The 17,048-nt window shown below is 58.1% G+C and overlaps 1 protein-coding gene across 3 annotated transcripts in view; it reads left to right on the top strand.

Annotated features, from left to right (window-relative positions):
- LOC133359255 (receptor-type tyrosine-protein phosphatase S-like) overlaps positions 1 to 9,461 on the top strand; it is a 228,283-nt gene extending 218,822 nt beyond the window's left edge. For all 3 annotated transcript variants that reach the window (XM_061577733.1, XM_061577734.1, XM_061577732.1), the window contains exons 27-30: positions 643 to 768; positions 1,746 to 1,900; positions 4,816 to 4,951; positions 6,015 to 9,461. In XM_061577733.1, coding sequence (XP_061433717.1) covers positions 643 to 768; positions 1,746 to 1,900; positions 4,816 to 4,951; positions 6,015 to 6,083 — 486 coding nt within the window. In that variant the 3' untranslated portion in view covers positions 6,084 to 9,461. The remainder of the gene's footprint in view (positions 1 to 642; positions 769 to 1,745; positions 1,901 to 4,815; positions 4,952 to 6,014) is intronic.
- The last annotated feature ends 7,587 nt before the right edge of the window (positions 9,462 to 17,048 follow it).

The following is a 17,048-nucleotide window of genomic DNA, read 5'->3' as shown; positions in this document are numbered from 1 at the left end:
GAACCTACGAAGGCCGGCACGGCGCACGAGGGGGTCGGTGGATAGCAGCACCACGCCCGGCCGCCTTTGTCTCCCCAGTGGCGATGTTTACACACACCGCGCCGGGTTTCTCATTTGAGGCCGAGCCGACCTAGGGGAGGCCCAGGACCGGTTCAGACAATCGTCACCGGCGTCGGGACGTAGCCGGGTTCGCCGAGCAGCGCAGCGCCGACCGCCGCGCTGCCGCTACACACGCAGACAAAGATCCCCCCGATAGCCTTCACAGACCGGCGGGGGCAAGTGCCGTTAGCGATGAGAACCCACGAAGGTCCGGCACGGCGCACGAGGGGGTGGGGCCTCGGTTCGTAGCGCCACTGTGCGCTAACCGCTGCGCCACCGCTCCGGCACCGCTACCGCTACGTGTGCGTGGCGGTCACTCGACTCATTGCCCGCCCCGCCCCCCGCCCCCCCCCGCCCACCGCCCCCCCTCCCCACCCACCGCCCCCCCCCCACCACCCACCGCCCCCCCTCCGCCCCCCGCCCCCCGCCCCCCCTCCCCACCCACCGCCCCGCCCCACCCCCCCGCCCCCCCTCCCCACCCACCGCCCCCACCCACCCCCCCCACCCCCCCTCCCCACCCACCGCCCCCCTGCCCCCCCGCAGGAGAAGTCTCACCAGTACTGGCCGGCGGAGCGCTCGGCGCGCTACCAGTACTTCGTGGTGGACCCCATGGCCGAGTACAACATGCCGCAGTACATCCTGCGCGAGTTCAAGGTCACCGACGCCAGGGTGAGTCGCGAGACCGGCTCTCAGAGGTCGCAACCGGGTACCCGATACCCGTACCCTACCCGTACCGCAGTACATCCTGCGCGAGTTCAAGGTCACCGACGCCAGGGTGAGTCGCGAGACCGGCTCTCAGAGGTCGCAACCGGGTACCCGATACCCGTACCCTACCCGTACCGCAGTACATCCTGCGCGAGTTCAAGGTCACCGACGCCAGGGTGAGTCGCCGCCGTCATCAGCGAGCCCGGCTCTCAGAGGTCGCAACCGGGTACCCGATACCCGTACCCTACCCGATACCTTTGCCGGCTCGTGGTCCCGGGGGAGACAAAGGCGGCCGGGCGTGACGTCGGCCACCCCCACTCGTGTGCCACGCCGGCCTTCGCTGGCGCTGCTGCTACTCGCTAACGGCACTTGCCCCGACAGTCTGTTAGAGGCTGTGCGGGTGAATACTCTTTGGCTTTTTTCGGTAAAGTCACGTAGGTAAAGAATAAAATAAAATAAATGTAAACGACTAAATTAAATCACGACGTTCTTTTTACCTACGTGACTTTACCGACAAAAACAAAGAGTATGAATCCTCGCAGTCACGAAAGCTTCAAATCTAGAATGTTGCGGGTGAAGTTTGTCATCGAATACGTGTCGACTCCATTGGTACGGGCGCAGAAACATCGCCACCGGGGGAGACAAAGACGGCCTGGGCGCTGATGCCGGCAACCTCGCCCCGCCGTGTCCCGTCGAGGGGTCGATCCGTCGCGTCCCGTCGAGGGGTCGATCCGTCGGTCCCGTCAAGGGGTCGCTCCGTCGCGTCCCGTCGAGGGGTCGATCCGTCGGTCCCGTCAAGGGGTCGCTCCGTCGCGTCCCGTCGAGGGGTCGATCCGTCGCGTCCCGTCGAGGGGTCGATCCGTCGTGTCCCGCTCGCGAGCTGCGAATCGCCGCTGCCCCCCTCACCCCTCCCCCCCTCACCCCCTCCCGCCCGCCCGCAGGACGGGCAGTCCCGCACGGTGCGCCAGTTCCAGTTCACGGACTGGCCGGAGCAGGGCGTGCCCAAGACGGGCGAGGGCTTCATCGACTTCATCGGCCAGGTGCACAAGACCAAGGAGCAGTTCGGCCAGGACGGGCCCATCACCGTGCACTGCAGGTGGCGCGAGGCTATACACACACACACGCACGCACACGTGCACACGTAGACACACACGCACACACACTGACGGTGACACACACTACACACGCGCACGCACACGCACACACACATACACACACATACACACACGTACACACACGTACATACATACACTCACAGTCACACACTCACACACACTCACACACATGCACGTACACACACATATACGCACACGCGCACACGCGCACACGCACACACGCACACTGACAGTCACACACTCACACACGCACGCACGCACGTACACACACATATACACACGCACACGCACACTGACAGTCACACTCACACACACATACACACACATACACACACATACACACACTCACACACACTCACACACACGTACACATACACGTGCACACGTACACACACATACACACGTACACACACACACATACACACACACGCACACTGACCGTGACACACGCTACACACGCGTACACACACGTACACACACACACACGTACACACACACACGTACACACACACACACGTACACACACATGCACACACACACGTACACACACATGCACACACACACACACGTACACACACACACGTACACACACACACGTACACACACACACGTACACACACACACGTACACACACACACGCCCGCCTACCACTCGACACGTATTACGCTGACCTCCACCTTCATTTCACGCCGGAGGTCGGTCGGCGCAGCGGTCGGTCTGTCTGCCTCGTCTCTATCTCGTCTCTGTCTGTCTCTATCTGTCTCGTCTCTGTCTGTCTGTCTGTCTCTGTCTGTCTCGTCTCTCTCTGTCTGTCTCTGTCTGTCTGTCTCGTCTCTATCTGTCTGTCTCTATCTGTCTCGTCTCTGTCTGTCTGTCTGTCTCGTCTCTCTCTGTCTGTCTCTGTCTGTCTGTCTCGTCTCTGTCTGTCTCTATCTGTCTCGTCTCTGTCTGTCTGTCTGTCTGTCTCTGTCTGTCTGTCTCTGTCTGTCTGTCTCGTCTCTATCTGTCTGTCTGTCTCTGTCTGTCTCGTCTCTGTCTGTCTGTCTGTCTCGTCTCTCTCTGTCTGTCTCTGTCTGTCTGTCTGTCTCGTCTCTGTCTGTCTGTCTGTCTCTGTCTGTCTCGTCTCTGTCTGTCTGTCTGTCTCGTCTCTCTCTGTCTGTCTCTGTCTGTCTGCCTCGTCTCCCTCTGTCTGTCTGTCTCGTCTCCCTCTGTCTGTCTCTGTCTGTCTGCCTCGTCTCCCTCTGTCTGTCTGTCTCGTCTCCCTCTGTCTGTCTCTGTCTGTCTCGTCTCTCTCTGTCTCTGTCTGTCTGTCTCTCTGTCTCTGTCTGTCTCGTCTCTCTCTGTCTGTCTCTGTCTGTCTGTCTCGCTGTCTCTGTCTGTCTCGTCTCTCTCTGTCTGTCTCTGTCTGTCTGTCTCGCTGTCTCTGTCTGTCTATCTCGTCTCTCTCTGTCTGTCTCTGTCTGTCTGTCTCGCTGTCTCTGTCTGTCTGTCTCGTCTCTCTCTGTCTCTGTCTGTCTGTCTCGCTGTCTCTGTCTGTCTATCTCGTCTCTCTCTGTCTGTCTCTGTCTGTCTGTCTCGCTGTCTCTGTCTGTCTGTCTCGTCTCTCTCTGTCTCTGTCTGTCTGTCTCGCTGTCTCTGTCTGTCTATCTCATCTCTCTCTGTCTGTCTCTGTCTGGCTGTCTCTGTCTGTCTATCTCATCTCTCTCTGTCTGTCTCTGTCTGTCTCGCTGTCTCTGTCTGTCTATCTCGTCTCTCTCTGTCTGTCTCTCTGTCTGTCTCTCGCTGTCTCTGTCTGTCTATCTCTCTCTCTGTCTGTCTCTCTGTCTGTCTCGCTGTCTCTGTCTGTCTATCTCATCTCTCTCTGTCGTCTCTGTCTGTCTCGCTGTCTCTGTCTGTCTATCTCGCTCTCTCTGTCTGTCTATCTCATCTCTCTCTGTCTGTCTCTGTCTGTCTGTCTCGCTGTCTCTGTCTGTCTATCTCATCTCTCTCTGTCTGTCTCTGTCTGTCTCGCTGTCTCTGTCTGTCTATCTCGTCTCTCTCTGTCTGTCTCTGTCTGTCTGTCTCGCTGTCGCCGCCGCCGCTGCCGCTGGGCAGCGCGTTGTGGCTCTCTGCGGGGTGGTGGAGAAGCCGACCGCCCGGCACCCCCCACCCCTCGCCTCCCGTGACCTTGCACTGAAGATGGAGCGTGCATCTGCCTTAGGCGTGCACGTGTGTGTGCGTGCGTGTGTGTGCGTGCACGTGTGTGCGTGCACGTGTGTGTGCGTGCGTGTGTGTGCGTGCACATGTGTGTGCGTGTGTACGTGCGTGTGTGCTTGTGTGGGGAGCGGTGGTGTAGCGGTTAGCGCTAACGCCGCGCTACGAACCCGGCGAGCCGAGTTCGATTCCCGCTCACGGCCACCAACACCGCCAGCGACGATTATCTGAACCCGGTCCTGGGCCTCCCCCTAGGTCGACTCGGCCTCAAATGAGTACCTGGTGCGGTGTGTAGTACACATCGCCACGGGGGAGACAAAGGCGGCCGGGCGTGGTGTTGGCCACCCACCCCCTCGTGTGCCGCTGTGCCGGCCTTCATAGGCGCTCGCTAACAGCACTCGCCCCGACAGCCTGTTACAGGCTACACGGGGGACATTTGTCTTTGTGCGTAGGGAGCGGTAGCGTATTGGTTCAGCGCGCTGCGCTACGAGCCTCCCGACCCCGGGTTCGATTCCCACCGAGGTCGACTCGGCCTAAAAACGAGTGCCCGGTGCGTCGCGTGAAACATCGCCACCGGGGGGGAGACAAAGGCGGCAACGGTCTCACCCGTCCGCAAGCGAGAGGAGCGCCGTGCACGCGACAATCGTCTGAGCCGGGCGACGCGGCCCGTGGGGGTCTCTCTTGTCGCGTCTGCGTGGTGCAGCGCCGGCGTGGGCCGCACGGGCGTCTTCGTCGCGCTCAGCATGGTGCTGGAGCGCATGCGCTACGAGGGAGTCGTCGACGTGTTCCAGACGGTCAAGATCCTGCGCACGCAGCGCGCCGGCATGGTGCAGACCGAGGTGCTGTCCGCTGCCCCCCCCCTCCACCCACCAACCACGTGATGCTGCCCCCCCCACACGCCCACGTGATGCTGCCACCTCCCGTCACCCACGTGATGCTGCCCCCCCCACCCACGTGATGCTGCCCCCTCCTCACCCACGTGATGCTGTCCCCCCCCCACACCCACGTGATGCTGCCCCCCCCCCCCACCCACGTGATGCTGCCTCCCCCACACCCACTTGATGCTGCCCCCCCCCCCACCCACGTGATGCTGCCCCCCCCCCCACACCCACGTGATGCTGCCCCCCCCCACACGCCCACGTGATGCTGCCCCCCCACCCACGTGATGCTCCCCCCCCCACGTGATGCTGCCCCCCCCCACCCACGTGATGCTGCCCCCCCCCCCACACCCACGTGATGCTGCCCCCCCCCCCCCACCCACGTGATGCTGCCTCCCCCACACCCACGTGATGCTGCCCCCCCCACACCCACGTGATGCTGCCCCCCCCCACACCCACGTGATGCTGCCCCCCCCCCCCACCCACGTGATGCTGCCCCCCCCCACACCCACGTGATGCTGCCCCCCCCCACACCCACGTGATGCTGCCCCCCCCCACACCCACGTGATGCTGCCCCCCCCCCCCAACCACGTGATGCTGCCCCCCCCCACCCACGTGATGCTGCCCCCCCCTCCCAACCACGTGATGCTGCCCCCCCCACTCACCCACGTAATGCTGCCCCCCCCCTCCCAACCACGTGATGCTGCCCCCCCTCCCAACCACGTGATGCTGCCCCCCCCTCACCCACGTGATGCTGCCCCCCCCCCAACCACGTGTTGCTGCCCCCCCCTTACCCACGTGATGCTGCCCCCCCCCACCCACGTGATGCTGCCCTTCCCCCACCCACGTGATGCTGCCCCCCCCCTCCCACCCACGTGGTGCTGCCCCCCCCCTCTCCACCAACTTCGTGGTGCTGCCCCCAACCACGTGATGCTGCCCCCCCCACGTGATGCTGCCCCTCCCCCCCACCCACGTGATGCCCCCCCCCCCCTCACCCACGTGTTGCCCCCCCCCCCCCCTACAGGAGCAGTACCACTTCTGCTACCGCGCTGCGCTCGAGTACCTCGCGAGCTTCGACCACTACTCCACGTGAGCCGCCATCGCCGCCGCCGCCGCCATCACCGCCATCACCGCCCCCCACCTCCATCACCGTCCCACGTGCCCATCGCTCGCCAACATCACGGACGCACGACGACGAGGATGTCGGAGGAGATGGAGGAGAAGAGAGATGTTGCAAGGATCTTGGGGGGGGGGGGGTTGGTGGTGGTTCGGGGAAGGGCGGCAGTTGTGGAGGGGGGTGGTAGCGGATCGTTTACCTCTGAGCATCGCCGCGCCGGATTCGTCCACGCAACGAAACTCCTCCTGACCGAGCCGACCGCCCGCCGCGGGACTTTGCACGATCGGCGCGTTCCCACCGCGGCCGGCAATGGACCCGCTCGACCGCTCGCCCAGCCAGCCAGCCAGCGGTTGCGACACTTTCACTCGTCTCGCGACACGCGAATGAAACATTGACCTCGGCAACGGCGGCGCGCGATCGGCTCCCCGAGAGCCGCGAAGAAGGCGGGCGGACGTGGGTGGGTGGGTGCTGCCGTGGGTGTGGGTGCTGGCGGGCGTGGGTGGGTGTGGGTGGGTGGGTGCTGCCGTGGGTGTTGGCGGGCGTGGGTGGGTGGGTGAGTGCAAGAGCGGGTGACGAATAATCCAAAGAAGAGCGGTTTTGCGATGGAGTTTGGCGTTGGGGAGTGACCGCCGCGGACTCGTTTAATATGGCAGGGGCGGTGAGTTTTGATGGTGGGGGGGGTTTGATGGGGGGGGGGTTTGGCGGGGGGGCCGTTCCCGATAGCGTAGCGGGGTAGCGGAGCGAGCCCCTCCCCCCCCCCCGGGGTGAGCTGCTCGTCGTTGCCGGGAAAACGCGTTCGGTTTTTACAAAGCGTCGTCCGTCGTGGTGGTGGTGGTGTTGGTGTTGTGGTCATCGCGGTCAACGTCGTCACCGTCGTACGCCGTAATTCCCCCCCCCCCTCGCCACGTCCTCTCCCCCACCACCCCCCCTTCACACCCCCCCCCCCCCCCGTAGCGTCGCCAACAACGAGGTGGGAGCGGAGAACGGAACGGCACGGAGAGTCCCGCCGAGCGATCCGAGCTAGCTTGTGTGCGCGTGTGATTGCGCAAGCGCGAGTGCGCGTGCGTGATTTGGCGAGTGTGTGGGTGAGCGCGCGTGCTCAGCTCGCGAGCGCTTGAGAGTGTGGATCCGAGTGCCTCTGTGAGAAGAACAAGAAGAAGTAGCGACGTGTAAATAGATCGCGACGGCGCAGGAACCACGACTGAACGCGCACCGGCCGCTAGGCTCGCGGTGCGAAACGTCGGACAGGCACCACCCCCCCCCCCCCCGCCGCGTGCGTCACCGCTCGCTGTAAATACTTTGTACAGAGGTTACGCGCAGAGCTCCCGGGGACTCACCGAAGCTCTGTTGACACATAAACCGGCCGCTATGTACGCGCCTCCCCTCCTCCCATCCTAACCACCAACCCCCCCACCACCACCACCACTCACCTTGTGCACAGGACATCCTTAAACCGGCGGGACTGACAAAGCCGCGTCGCTTGCTGCCATCACTGGAGAGCCCCAGATTTTTTGGAGAAACGAGGTCTCTCTTGTGGTCGAACAAAAATCTTAACAACCTCCTCCTCCTCTTAACGTTGGGAGGCAACTCGCCCTCCCAGCTGAGACATCCCGGCCCAACGGGCGTCCCACCGCGGCTTTCAGGCCGACGTCAAAGCACCGAAGCTCTCAAGCACAAGACTTCCTAAGGCAGCGTTCCCCGCACACGGCGAGGCCTTGCGGAGAAAAAGTGGCACAAAGAAGAAACCCCCCCACCCCACCACCCCGGCGCAAGAAACCGACGGCGGACAGCACAAACGAACGGAGGCGCGTTTTGGAGAGGCAGACCAAAAAACAAATGAAGCTAAGCTGCTGCTGCTGCTGCTGCTTTGGTTTCTGAAAGAGATGATAAAGACCAGAAATTAGACGGTCCCCCTTCCCCCCTCCCCGGGCAGTTCGTGCCGAAATCCTGGTTGGTATCAGCCGAAATCCTGGTTGGTATCAAGAGCTGAGCGGGTTTCCCGGACAGCGGCGAGCGTTGGCGGCAGGGCGTGGGGTATGAGGGAGGCAAATCTACGCGGGGGAATCAATTGGACGTCACCGTCGGGCACTGCCCTGTCCGGAGCGGTTAACCACCCCCCAGTGCCGGACGAAGCTAGTGCGGGGCCTGTAGCATTATGTTATAAAGGGGCCCTAAATAAATAAATGAAACACGTAAATATTAAAACACAAGTTTTTTTACTCGCATAGTTAAGTAAATGTATTTTTTCATTTGCTCTACAGCCCAGATAGTACGACAAGTCGCTAACCTTAAACGCCCCGGTCGTTCGTCAAAGTCGAAGGCGGTATAGTACTATAGTGATAGAGCAAGTACAGAATCACCAGACCGGAATTGATAGCTTGAAAGCTTTTAGCGCGGGGCGCCCTTGAAAGTGCGTGGCCTGTAGCATACGTAGCTACTACACGCGTAGCTACTACACGTGTAGCTGCTACACGAGTAGTAGCTACTACACGCGTAGCTACTACACGCGGAGCTATTACACGCGTAGCTACTACACGCGTAGCTACTACACCTGTAGCTACTACAGACATAGCTACTACACGCGTAGCTACTACACGCGTAGCTACTACAGACGTAGCTACTACACGCGTATCTACTACACGAGTAGCTACTACACGTGTAGCTTCTACACGCGTAGCTACTACACGCGTAGCTACTACACGCATAGCTACTACACGCGTAGCTACTTGTGCTCCTGCGATAATCCGGCACTGCGCGGATACCACCGCCCGCCACGGCGCCGCCAGGCCCGCCGTTTGATTGGCGAACGTTCGCTGGGGGTTCTTTTCTGGCTCCTTTTGGGTTGTTGTTGTTGCAGAGTCGCTATTGGGTCGGGATTGATGTACGCGTGCGCGTGTGTGTCTGTACGTTGAACTTCTTTCGCGCCGTACGTAGCCGGCCGCGCCAATCGGAGGTGCGGTGGCAAGGATGACAAACTCAGCGTGCAAAAAGCAGTTTTAAAAGAAACGCGTTTTCAATCGAGATGATTTTAAAGCTCAAAGCTCCAGTGGCTCACGTATGTCGGTGCGTTGAACTTCTTTCGCGCCGTACGTAGCCGGCCGCGCCAATCGGAGGTGCGGTGGCAAGGATGACAAACTAAACGCGCAGAAAGCAGCTCTAAAGAAATGAGTTTTCCAATCGAGATGATGATGATGACGATTTGACAGTGGCACAGCTCCCAGCGGCTTCCGAATATATCGTAAGGGGAAGGGAACGTTCCAGACGGCCGCGGAAAGCGCGTCTGGAAGCGCCGCCGTCTTCTGCGTTCGAAGGCCGCGACCCCCCCACTCCACACCCCCCGCCCCCACCCCACTCCACCCCCCCCGCCCCCCCCCCCACTCCACACCCCCCGCCCCCCACTCCACACCGCCCCCTGTTCGTGCGTGGCGATGCGCGGGCGGGCTCCCCCCCCCCCCAACACCCCCAAAAACTCTCTGCTGCGGTCAAAGTTTTAAAAATATATATACACACACACAAATATATATAAAATCATAATAATCATAATCGTCAATCCCTCGAGAATGCTGGACCAATTTTTTCTTACGGAGAGAGAGAGAGAGAAAAAGAGACGTGACGTTTCGTGATGTCTCGTTGTCGAGTCGGTCTCCTCGTCGCTTCTGTTCTGCTCCCCCCCCCCCCTTCGTGTGTTACGCCGGAAGCGAGGCACCCAGCCAGGCAATCAGCCTGGCAGCCGTTCCTCCCCATCCGTCCGTCCATCCGTCCCCTGGTGATTGCCCCATCCTCCCCGCTCTCTGTAAGCTGCTCTTAAAAGCGTGAGTCGACAATTTGCGACGTTCTCTTCCATGGAGAATCCTCGCCCCCCCACCCCACCCCCACCCCCTCCCGCCGCTGCCGCAGCCGTCATCATGAGCCGCGTCCCAGCCGGCGTCCCGACGGGCGGTGGCGGTGGTGGTGGTAGCGGTGGTGGCGGTGGCGGCTGTGTTTTTATTTTAGGTTTGGCCACGGATGTAACGGCGCCCACGGACGCCTCCGACGTCTTACGTCTATTTTATATTTTTTTATTTTCTTTCTCGTCGTCCGCGGTAACTCGAAGCCCCCCGTCCCCCCCCCCCCCGTCCATCCCCCATACGCGGGTCCAGGACGGAGGTTTTTTTTGCGCAAATTCAGAGACGAGCGACGCACGGACGCGCGAGATCGTTCGGGGGGGGGGGACAAGCGCCGACCGTAGCAAGCGGCGTCAGCGCCGCGCTAACGCGAGGGGGGCGCGCGGCGGCCGGCGAAAGCGGTAACCATGCGCACCGCCGTCTCCCCGGCGACGCTCCGTCATGGGTGTCCGTCCGACGTTTCGCTCCGTGGGCCTCGCTTGAGGAGCTGAAGGTGGGCGGGGCACGGGGGCGGGGCACGGGGGCGGGGCACGGGGGGGGGCACGGGGGGGGGGCACCGCCGGCGCGGAACCGGACGGACGGACGGACGTTCCCGGCGAGGCCCCTGCCGGCGCGACGCGGGGCAGAACGTCGGGACACCGTTGCCGAGCGACGCACAAATGCACCGCGGCTGTTGCGTTGTAAGGCTGTGTACGCGCGCGTGTTGTGGTCACACACAAGACTGCGAACACGCACGCGCGCGTGTGTGTAAGGGGTATGTGTGTGTGTAAAGGAATATTACAACGCGCAATGTTTTTCACTTGCATAGTGAAGTAATTGTATATTTTCATTTGCTACACAGCCCGGATAATACGACAAATCGCTAACCTTAAACACCCGGTCGTTCGTAAAAGTTGAAGGCGGTATAGTACTAGAGCGATAGAGCAAGTGCAGAGTCACCGGACCGGACTTGATACCACCACCACCTACCCCGGCCTACCACAACCGCCAACCACCACCTACCCCGGCCTACCACCACCACCTACCACCACCTACCATCACCTAGCCTGGCCTACCACCACCGCCTACCCTGTCCTACCACCACCGCCTACCACCGAACAAGCGTATACTATCATGCTGGCCTACACACGGCGTGAAAGAAGTTCAACATGCTCACATACACACGTAATGTAATGTAACGTGTACATTAAAGCAACGTACAGGGACTCCTCTACTCACGAACTTTCGACTTCCGAACTTTCAGAGACACGAACAAACCTGGTCCGTATGTCAAGTTGCCTGTTCAGACCGAGAGTCGTAAGATCAACCGTCGTGCAATAGATGGCGGTGGTGGCATCTACATCTGCAGAACGTGAAGAACCAGTGGCATCTACATCTGCAGAACGTGAAGAACCAGTGGCATCTACATCTGCAGAACGTGAAGAATCAGTGGCATCTACATCTGCAGAACGTGAAGAACCAGTGGCATCTACATCTGCAGAACGTGAAGAACCAGTGGCATCTACATCTGCAGAACGTGAAGAACCAGTGGCATCTACATCTGCAGAACGTGAAGAATCAGTGGCATCTACATCTGCAGAACGTGAAGAACCAGTGGCATCTACATCTGCAGAACGTGAATAACCAGTGGCATCTACATCTGCAGAACGTGAAGAATCAGTGGCATCTACATCTGCAGAACGTGAAGAACCAATGGCATCTACATCTGCAGAACGTGAAGAACCAGTGGCATCTACATCTGCAGAACGTGAAGAACCAGTGGCATCTACATCTGCAGAACGTGAAGAACCAGTGGCATCTACATCTGCAGAACATGAACCAGTGGCATCTACATCTGCAAAACGTGAAGTACCAGTGGCATCTACATCTGCAGAACGTGAAGAATCAGTGGCATCTACATCTGCAGAACATGAACCAGTGGCATCTACATCTACAGAACGTGAAGTACCAGTGGCATCTACATCTGCAGAACGTGAAAAACCAGTGGCATCTACATCTGCAGAACGTGAAGAACCAGTGGCATCTACATCTGCAGAACGTGAAGAACCAATGGCATCTGCAGAACATGAGGAATCCAGTGGCATCTACATCTGCAGGAGATGATACGACTTTTAAAGCCATTCCCCATGTTTGGTGTACACGCCGTAGAACGCGTTTGGAATCGGCAACAGTAAAGTCGGACTTGCGAACACATCGATTTACGAACAGACACATCTGGAAGCCAACTCGTTCGTAAGTAGAGTCCCTGTATGTTCACTTCGTCTGTTGGCGTGAATTCGCTTTCCCGATTCACTCTTAGAATGATGATGATTATTATTCATCAAGCAGCCTGAAATTGAGCCCAAGACCGAATGGGCCCTTTTTTCGTGGTTCTGCCAACCTGCCCGATGCGATGCCGCTTGTTCACCACCGCACCCAGTCGCTCCGGTAGGGACGCGTGCCAGTCCCTGGCTTTTTAAACAAATAACAGATTAATATTCTCGGTTATTTCGGTGAAGTCACGGAGAAGGGAAATAATAAAATAATGAAAATAAAACAATAAAGATTCTCACGACGTTTCGATTGCAACACAAGCAATCGTCATTTATTTTATTTTATTATTTCCCTTCTACGTGACTTTACCGAAAGAACCAACAATATGAATCCCTGTAGTCGCGAAAGCTTTAATGCGAAAAATAACAGACTCTTGGGGCAAGTGTTGTTAGCGAGCACCTATGAAGGCCGGCACTGTAGCACACGAGGGGGTGGGTGACCAGCACCACGCCCGGTCGCCTTTGTCTCCCCAGTGGGCGATGTTTACGACACCGCACCGGGTACTCATTTGAGGCTGAGTCGACCTAGGGAAGGGGGGCGATGCCCAGGACCGGCTCAAAAAATCGTCGCCGATGTTGGCCGCGAGCGGGAATCGAACTCGGGTCGTAGCCGGGTTCCGTAGCGCAGCGTAGCGCTAACCGCCACCACCACCGCTCACCACACACATCCGCGCGCTCGCACGGCAACGTAATTTTTTTTTGGGTTTTTCGACAACCGACTCTGCGGTCAGCCCCGCGAGCCCCGTCGCTGCCATCGCGCCGCGGATCGAACTTCTTCCGCGGCCAAACCCGTGCCAGCCGCGATGTTGTGCGCGAGAGAAAAGTGTCCGGGACCCCCCCCCCACTCACCCACCCACTCACCCCACTCACCCTCACCCACTCTCCCACTCTCCCACTCTCCCACACACTCATCCACCCACCCACTCACCCACCCACTCACCCATTCACTCACCCACCCACTCACTCACCCACTCACTCTCCCACTCACCAACCCACTCACCCACCCACACACCCACCCACTCACCCACTCACTCACCCACCCACTCACTCACTTACTCACCCACCCACTCACTCTCCCACCCACCCACTCACCCACCCACTCACCCACTCACTCACCCACTCTCCCACCCACCCACTCGCCCACCCACTCGCTCACACACCCACCCACTCACCCACCCACTCACCCTCCCACTCACCCACACACCACGTTCACAGACGACGCAGAGCGCGGCGGAACGAGGCGGACGCGACCCGGAGTGGCGCGGCAGATGATGAATTTTTGTTTGTTGAAATGCCGGGCTCATTAATGAGAACGTTAATGAATACGTGACGCGTCGCAAACGTCTTGCCACCTCTCCCCCCTCTACTCCAACCCCACTTTCCCTTCCCCGCGCACTGTCGCTATGAGGTCATCGTGGGATATTGGAGTAATTGAATTAAGGCCGTGTTCATTAGCGAGCGAGCGAGCGAGCGAAATAAGTAAACCCGTAAAAACAAAGTTTTTCACTCTAAATCCTTTATATGCGTGGCGGCTTGAGTCCTCTCGTCCTCTGGCTTGAGATGGCTGCCACCTATGGGTCAGATGATTGTCTGCCAGTATTAAACAATTGGTAATTAAATATAATATTTTTGTCCTATAAAGTGTAAAATTTTGGAGAAAAAAATTTCACGAACATTAATTGTCACGCACAACGAGTCTGTGTGCAAAATGTCAACTCGATTGGATCATGGGAAGTGGGTTAAAAAACGACCGAAAGATTTACACGGTCGTAAGCAAGCAAGCAAGCACGGATTTAAAAAACATAGCGAAGATCCGCCGCACAGGTTCCTGCAGGCTGTTGGGGCAATTGAACCTCATGGCGGTACCACGGGGTTCCATAGGACCCCGGCTCTCGCACGATGTCTGTGATGCTGTCAGTTTTAGTCTGTGTTGATGGTCGGCGATGCGGCATTCGACTCATCTCGACGAGCCGTACACGATGCAGCACCGCCACGGTGCCACGTACCGCGAGCGTTCAGGGTCTCGGCGCAATCGTTCTCGCTGCGTTTCGACATCACGGAGTGTGGCACTGATGTCGGATTATAGTACAGTAGTAGGTTTTTACCCTTTTAAACTGGTACAAAACTGACACCTTTATTCAAGGCATCATGTTTGCAATGACCACAACACAAGTAGTCAAAAAAGCAAACAAAAAGAACCAACTCTGATAATGAAAGTTGCATATTATTATCATTATCAGAGTTGCTTCTTTTTGTTTGCATTTTGACTACTTGTGTTGTGGTTATTGCCAACATGATGCCTTGTATAAAGGTGTCAGTTTTGTACCAGTTTAAACGGGTAAAAACCTACTGCTATATTTTGCCACTGCTAAAAGAGATCTCATAGTGATGTGGGATTGATTGGGTACCCCAGTCGCGGAGTTAAGTAACACACCCCTGGAAAAAAATATTGTCCCAGAAATAAAATCTTTAATTGCTTCGGCCAGTTTCTATTATTTGGTTACCGCGGGGTACCGCCATAAGGAATCATTTGCTGTTGTGTGCGCATGTGTGTTGAACTTCTTTTGCGCCGTACCTAGCCAGGAGGTGCGAGGGAAGGACAACAAACTAAACACAACCAAGAAGCAGTTCTTAAAGATATTAGTTTGTCGATGTGAGATGAAGTCAAAGTCCGTAGCTCCCACGTTGGCTTCCGAATATCGGAAGGAAAAGAGCGTTCCAGACGGCCGCAAAAGCTGCTGGTGGTAGTGGTGGTGAGCGGTGGTGCAGCGGTTAGCGCTACGCTGCGCTCCGAACCCGGCTGTGACCCGGGTTCGATTCCCGCTCACGGCCAACACCCAGTGACGATTATCTGAACCGGGTCCTCCCCTAGGTCGACTCAGCCTCAAATGAGTACCTGGTGCGGTGTGTAGTACACATCGCCACTAGGGAGACAAAGGCGGCCGGGCGTGATGCTGGCCACCCACCCCCTCGTGTGCCACAGTGCCGGCCTTCATAGGTGCTGCTACTCGCTAACAGCACTTGCCCCGACAGTCTGTTAAGGCTACACGGGGGATCTTTGTATTTTCGTCGCAAAGGCGGCACAACATTCCTACGAAACAGTTGGGCGGGGTGGGTCAGCCCCACGCCTCGGTCCGCCTTTGCCTTCCCCGGTTTGCCGACGTGTTTGCCACACACCACCGCACCGGGTGCAAGTGCTATTATTATTATTTTTAAGGCCGAGTCGACCTAGGGGGAGGCCCAGGCGGGACCGGCTCAGATGTACAGTGGTGACGTGGGAGCAGGGAGGGATAAGCCAACATCGGGCTCGAGATTTGAGTTGGAGGGGGGTAGGCGAGGCAGGTTGACGAGAGGGGAGCTGGGGCGTGGTGGGTGATGATGACATTATTAATATTGTTTTTCAACATGAACCGTGGCCCCCCCCCCCCTGTATCTGTATCTCCCCGTCGTGTGTGCGTGTGTGCCCCCCCCCCCTCCTCCCCCCTTTGTGCGTGCGCGCATCCTCGCAGCGTAAAACGACATCATTGTAATTTTGCGTTTGCCTACGCGAAACACTGTAATAAATAAATCAATATAAACAATGTTTCCCACTGTGTTTAATGCACCGCACACATTTTATATATGTGCGCGTGTGACGGTGTGTGTGGCGTGTGTGTGGCGTGTGGGGAACGGTGGTGCAGCGGTTAGCGCGCTACGGAACCCGGCTGCGACCCGAGTTCGATTCCCGCTCACGGCCAACACCGGCGACGATTATCTGAACCGGGTCCTGGGCCTCCCCAAGGTCGGCTCAGCCTCAAATGAGTACGCGGTGCGGTGTGTGTGGTAAACATCGCCACCGGGGGAGACAAAGGCGGCCGGGCGTGGTGTTATTCCACCCACCCCCTTTGTGCACCGTGCCGATCCATTAGTCGTAGCGATACATGCCGTAGACACGGCCACACAGAGACTTCTCATAGGGATACATGGAGACCCGTAGAGATACATAACACGTGAACAAGGAAACGAAATGAGCCACAGAGCGATTGTGACAATGCAACCCAAAACACATTCCTGCGGAGGGAGCTGGTAGGAACGTTGGGTTGCTCGGTCAATGGCCTGCAGGGTCAACGACGGCGTGGTGTATTCCGCAAATATGCCCGACTGTGAGGGCGGGCACAAGCCGGCGTGAGTAGGTTAAACGTTGAGTTTTATAAGGGCACCACGGGGTGACCAGCCCCTCCCCACCCAGCCCCACCCAGCCCCACCCCTCCCACCTCCCACCCAGCCCCTCCCCACCCAGACCCACCCTCCCCACACAGCCCCTCCCCACCCAGCCCCTCACTGCACGACGGACACAATAATCCCCTGTGGGCTGGTGTAACCAGGAGGTTCCTACCAGTATACTCTGAAAGAATAGAGATACGCGGAGACACACAAAGACACATCTAGACCCACAGAGATACATACAGACCCCTTCACCTTTGACCTAGATACCTCTAGTGGTGGCTGTACCCGTGCGTCCCTTTAGCAACCAGTAGATGTCACTATCTCATTACATGTGCACACACACAATACAAAGACAAAGATCCCCTGTATAACCTTTAACAGACTTAAATTTCGATTGAAAGCTTTCGTGCCTGCAGAGATTCATCTTCTTGGTTCTTTCGGTAAAGTCACGTAGAATGGAAAAAATAAAATAATAAAAATAAAACAATAAAATCATTCTCACGACGTTTCGGCTACAACGCAAGCAGCCGTCCTCAGGT

The sequence above is a fragment of the Lethenteron reissneri genome, chromosome 64 (assembly GCF_015708825.2).
Source record: "Lethenteron reissneri isolate LAM-NWPU_2019-01 chromosome 64, ASM1570882v1, whole genome shotgun sequence".
Classification (NCBI taxonomy): Eukaryota; Metazoa; Chordata; class Hyperoartia; order Petromyzontiformes; family Petromyzontidae; genus Lethenteron; species Lethenteron reissneri.
Note: the sequence above shows the minus strand (reverse complement) of the source record. Positions and strands in the feature narration are given on the sequence as shown.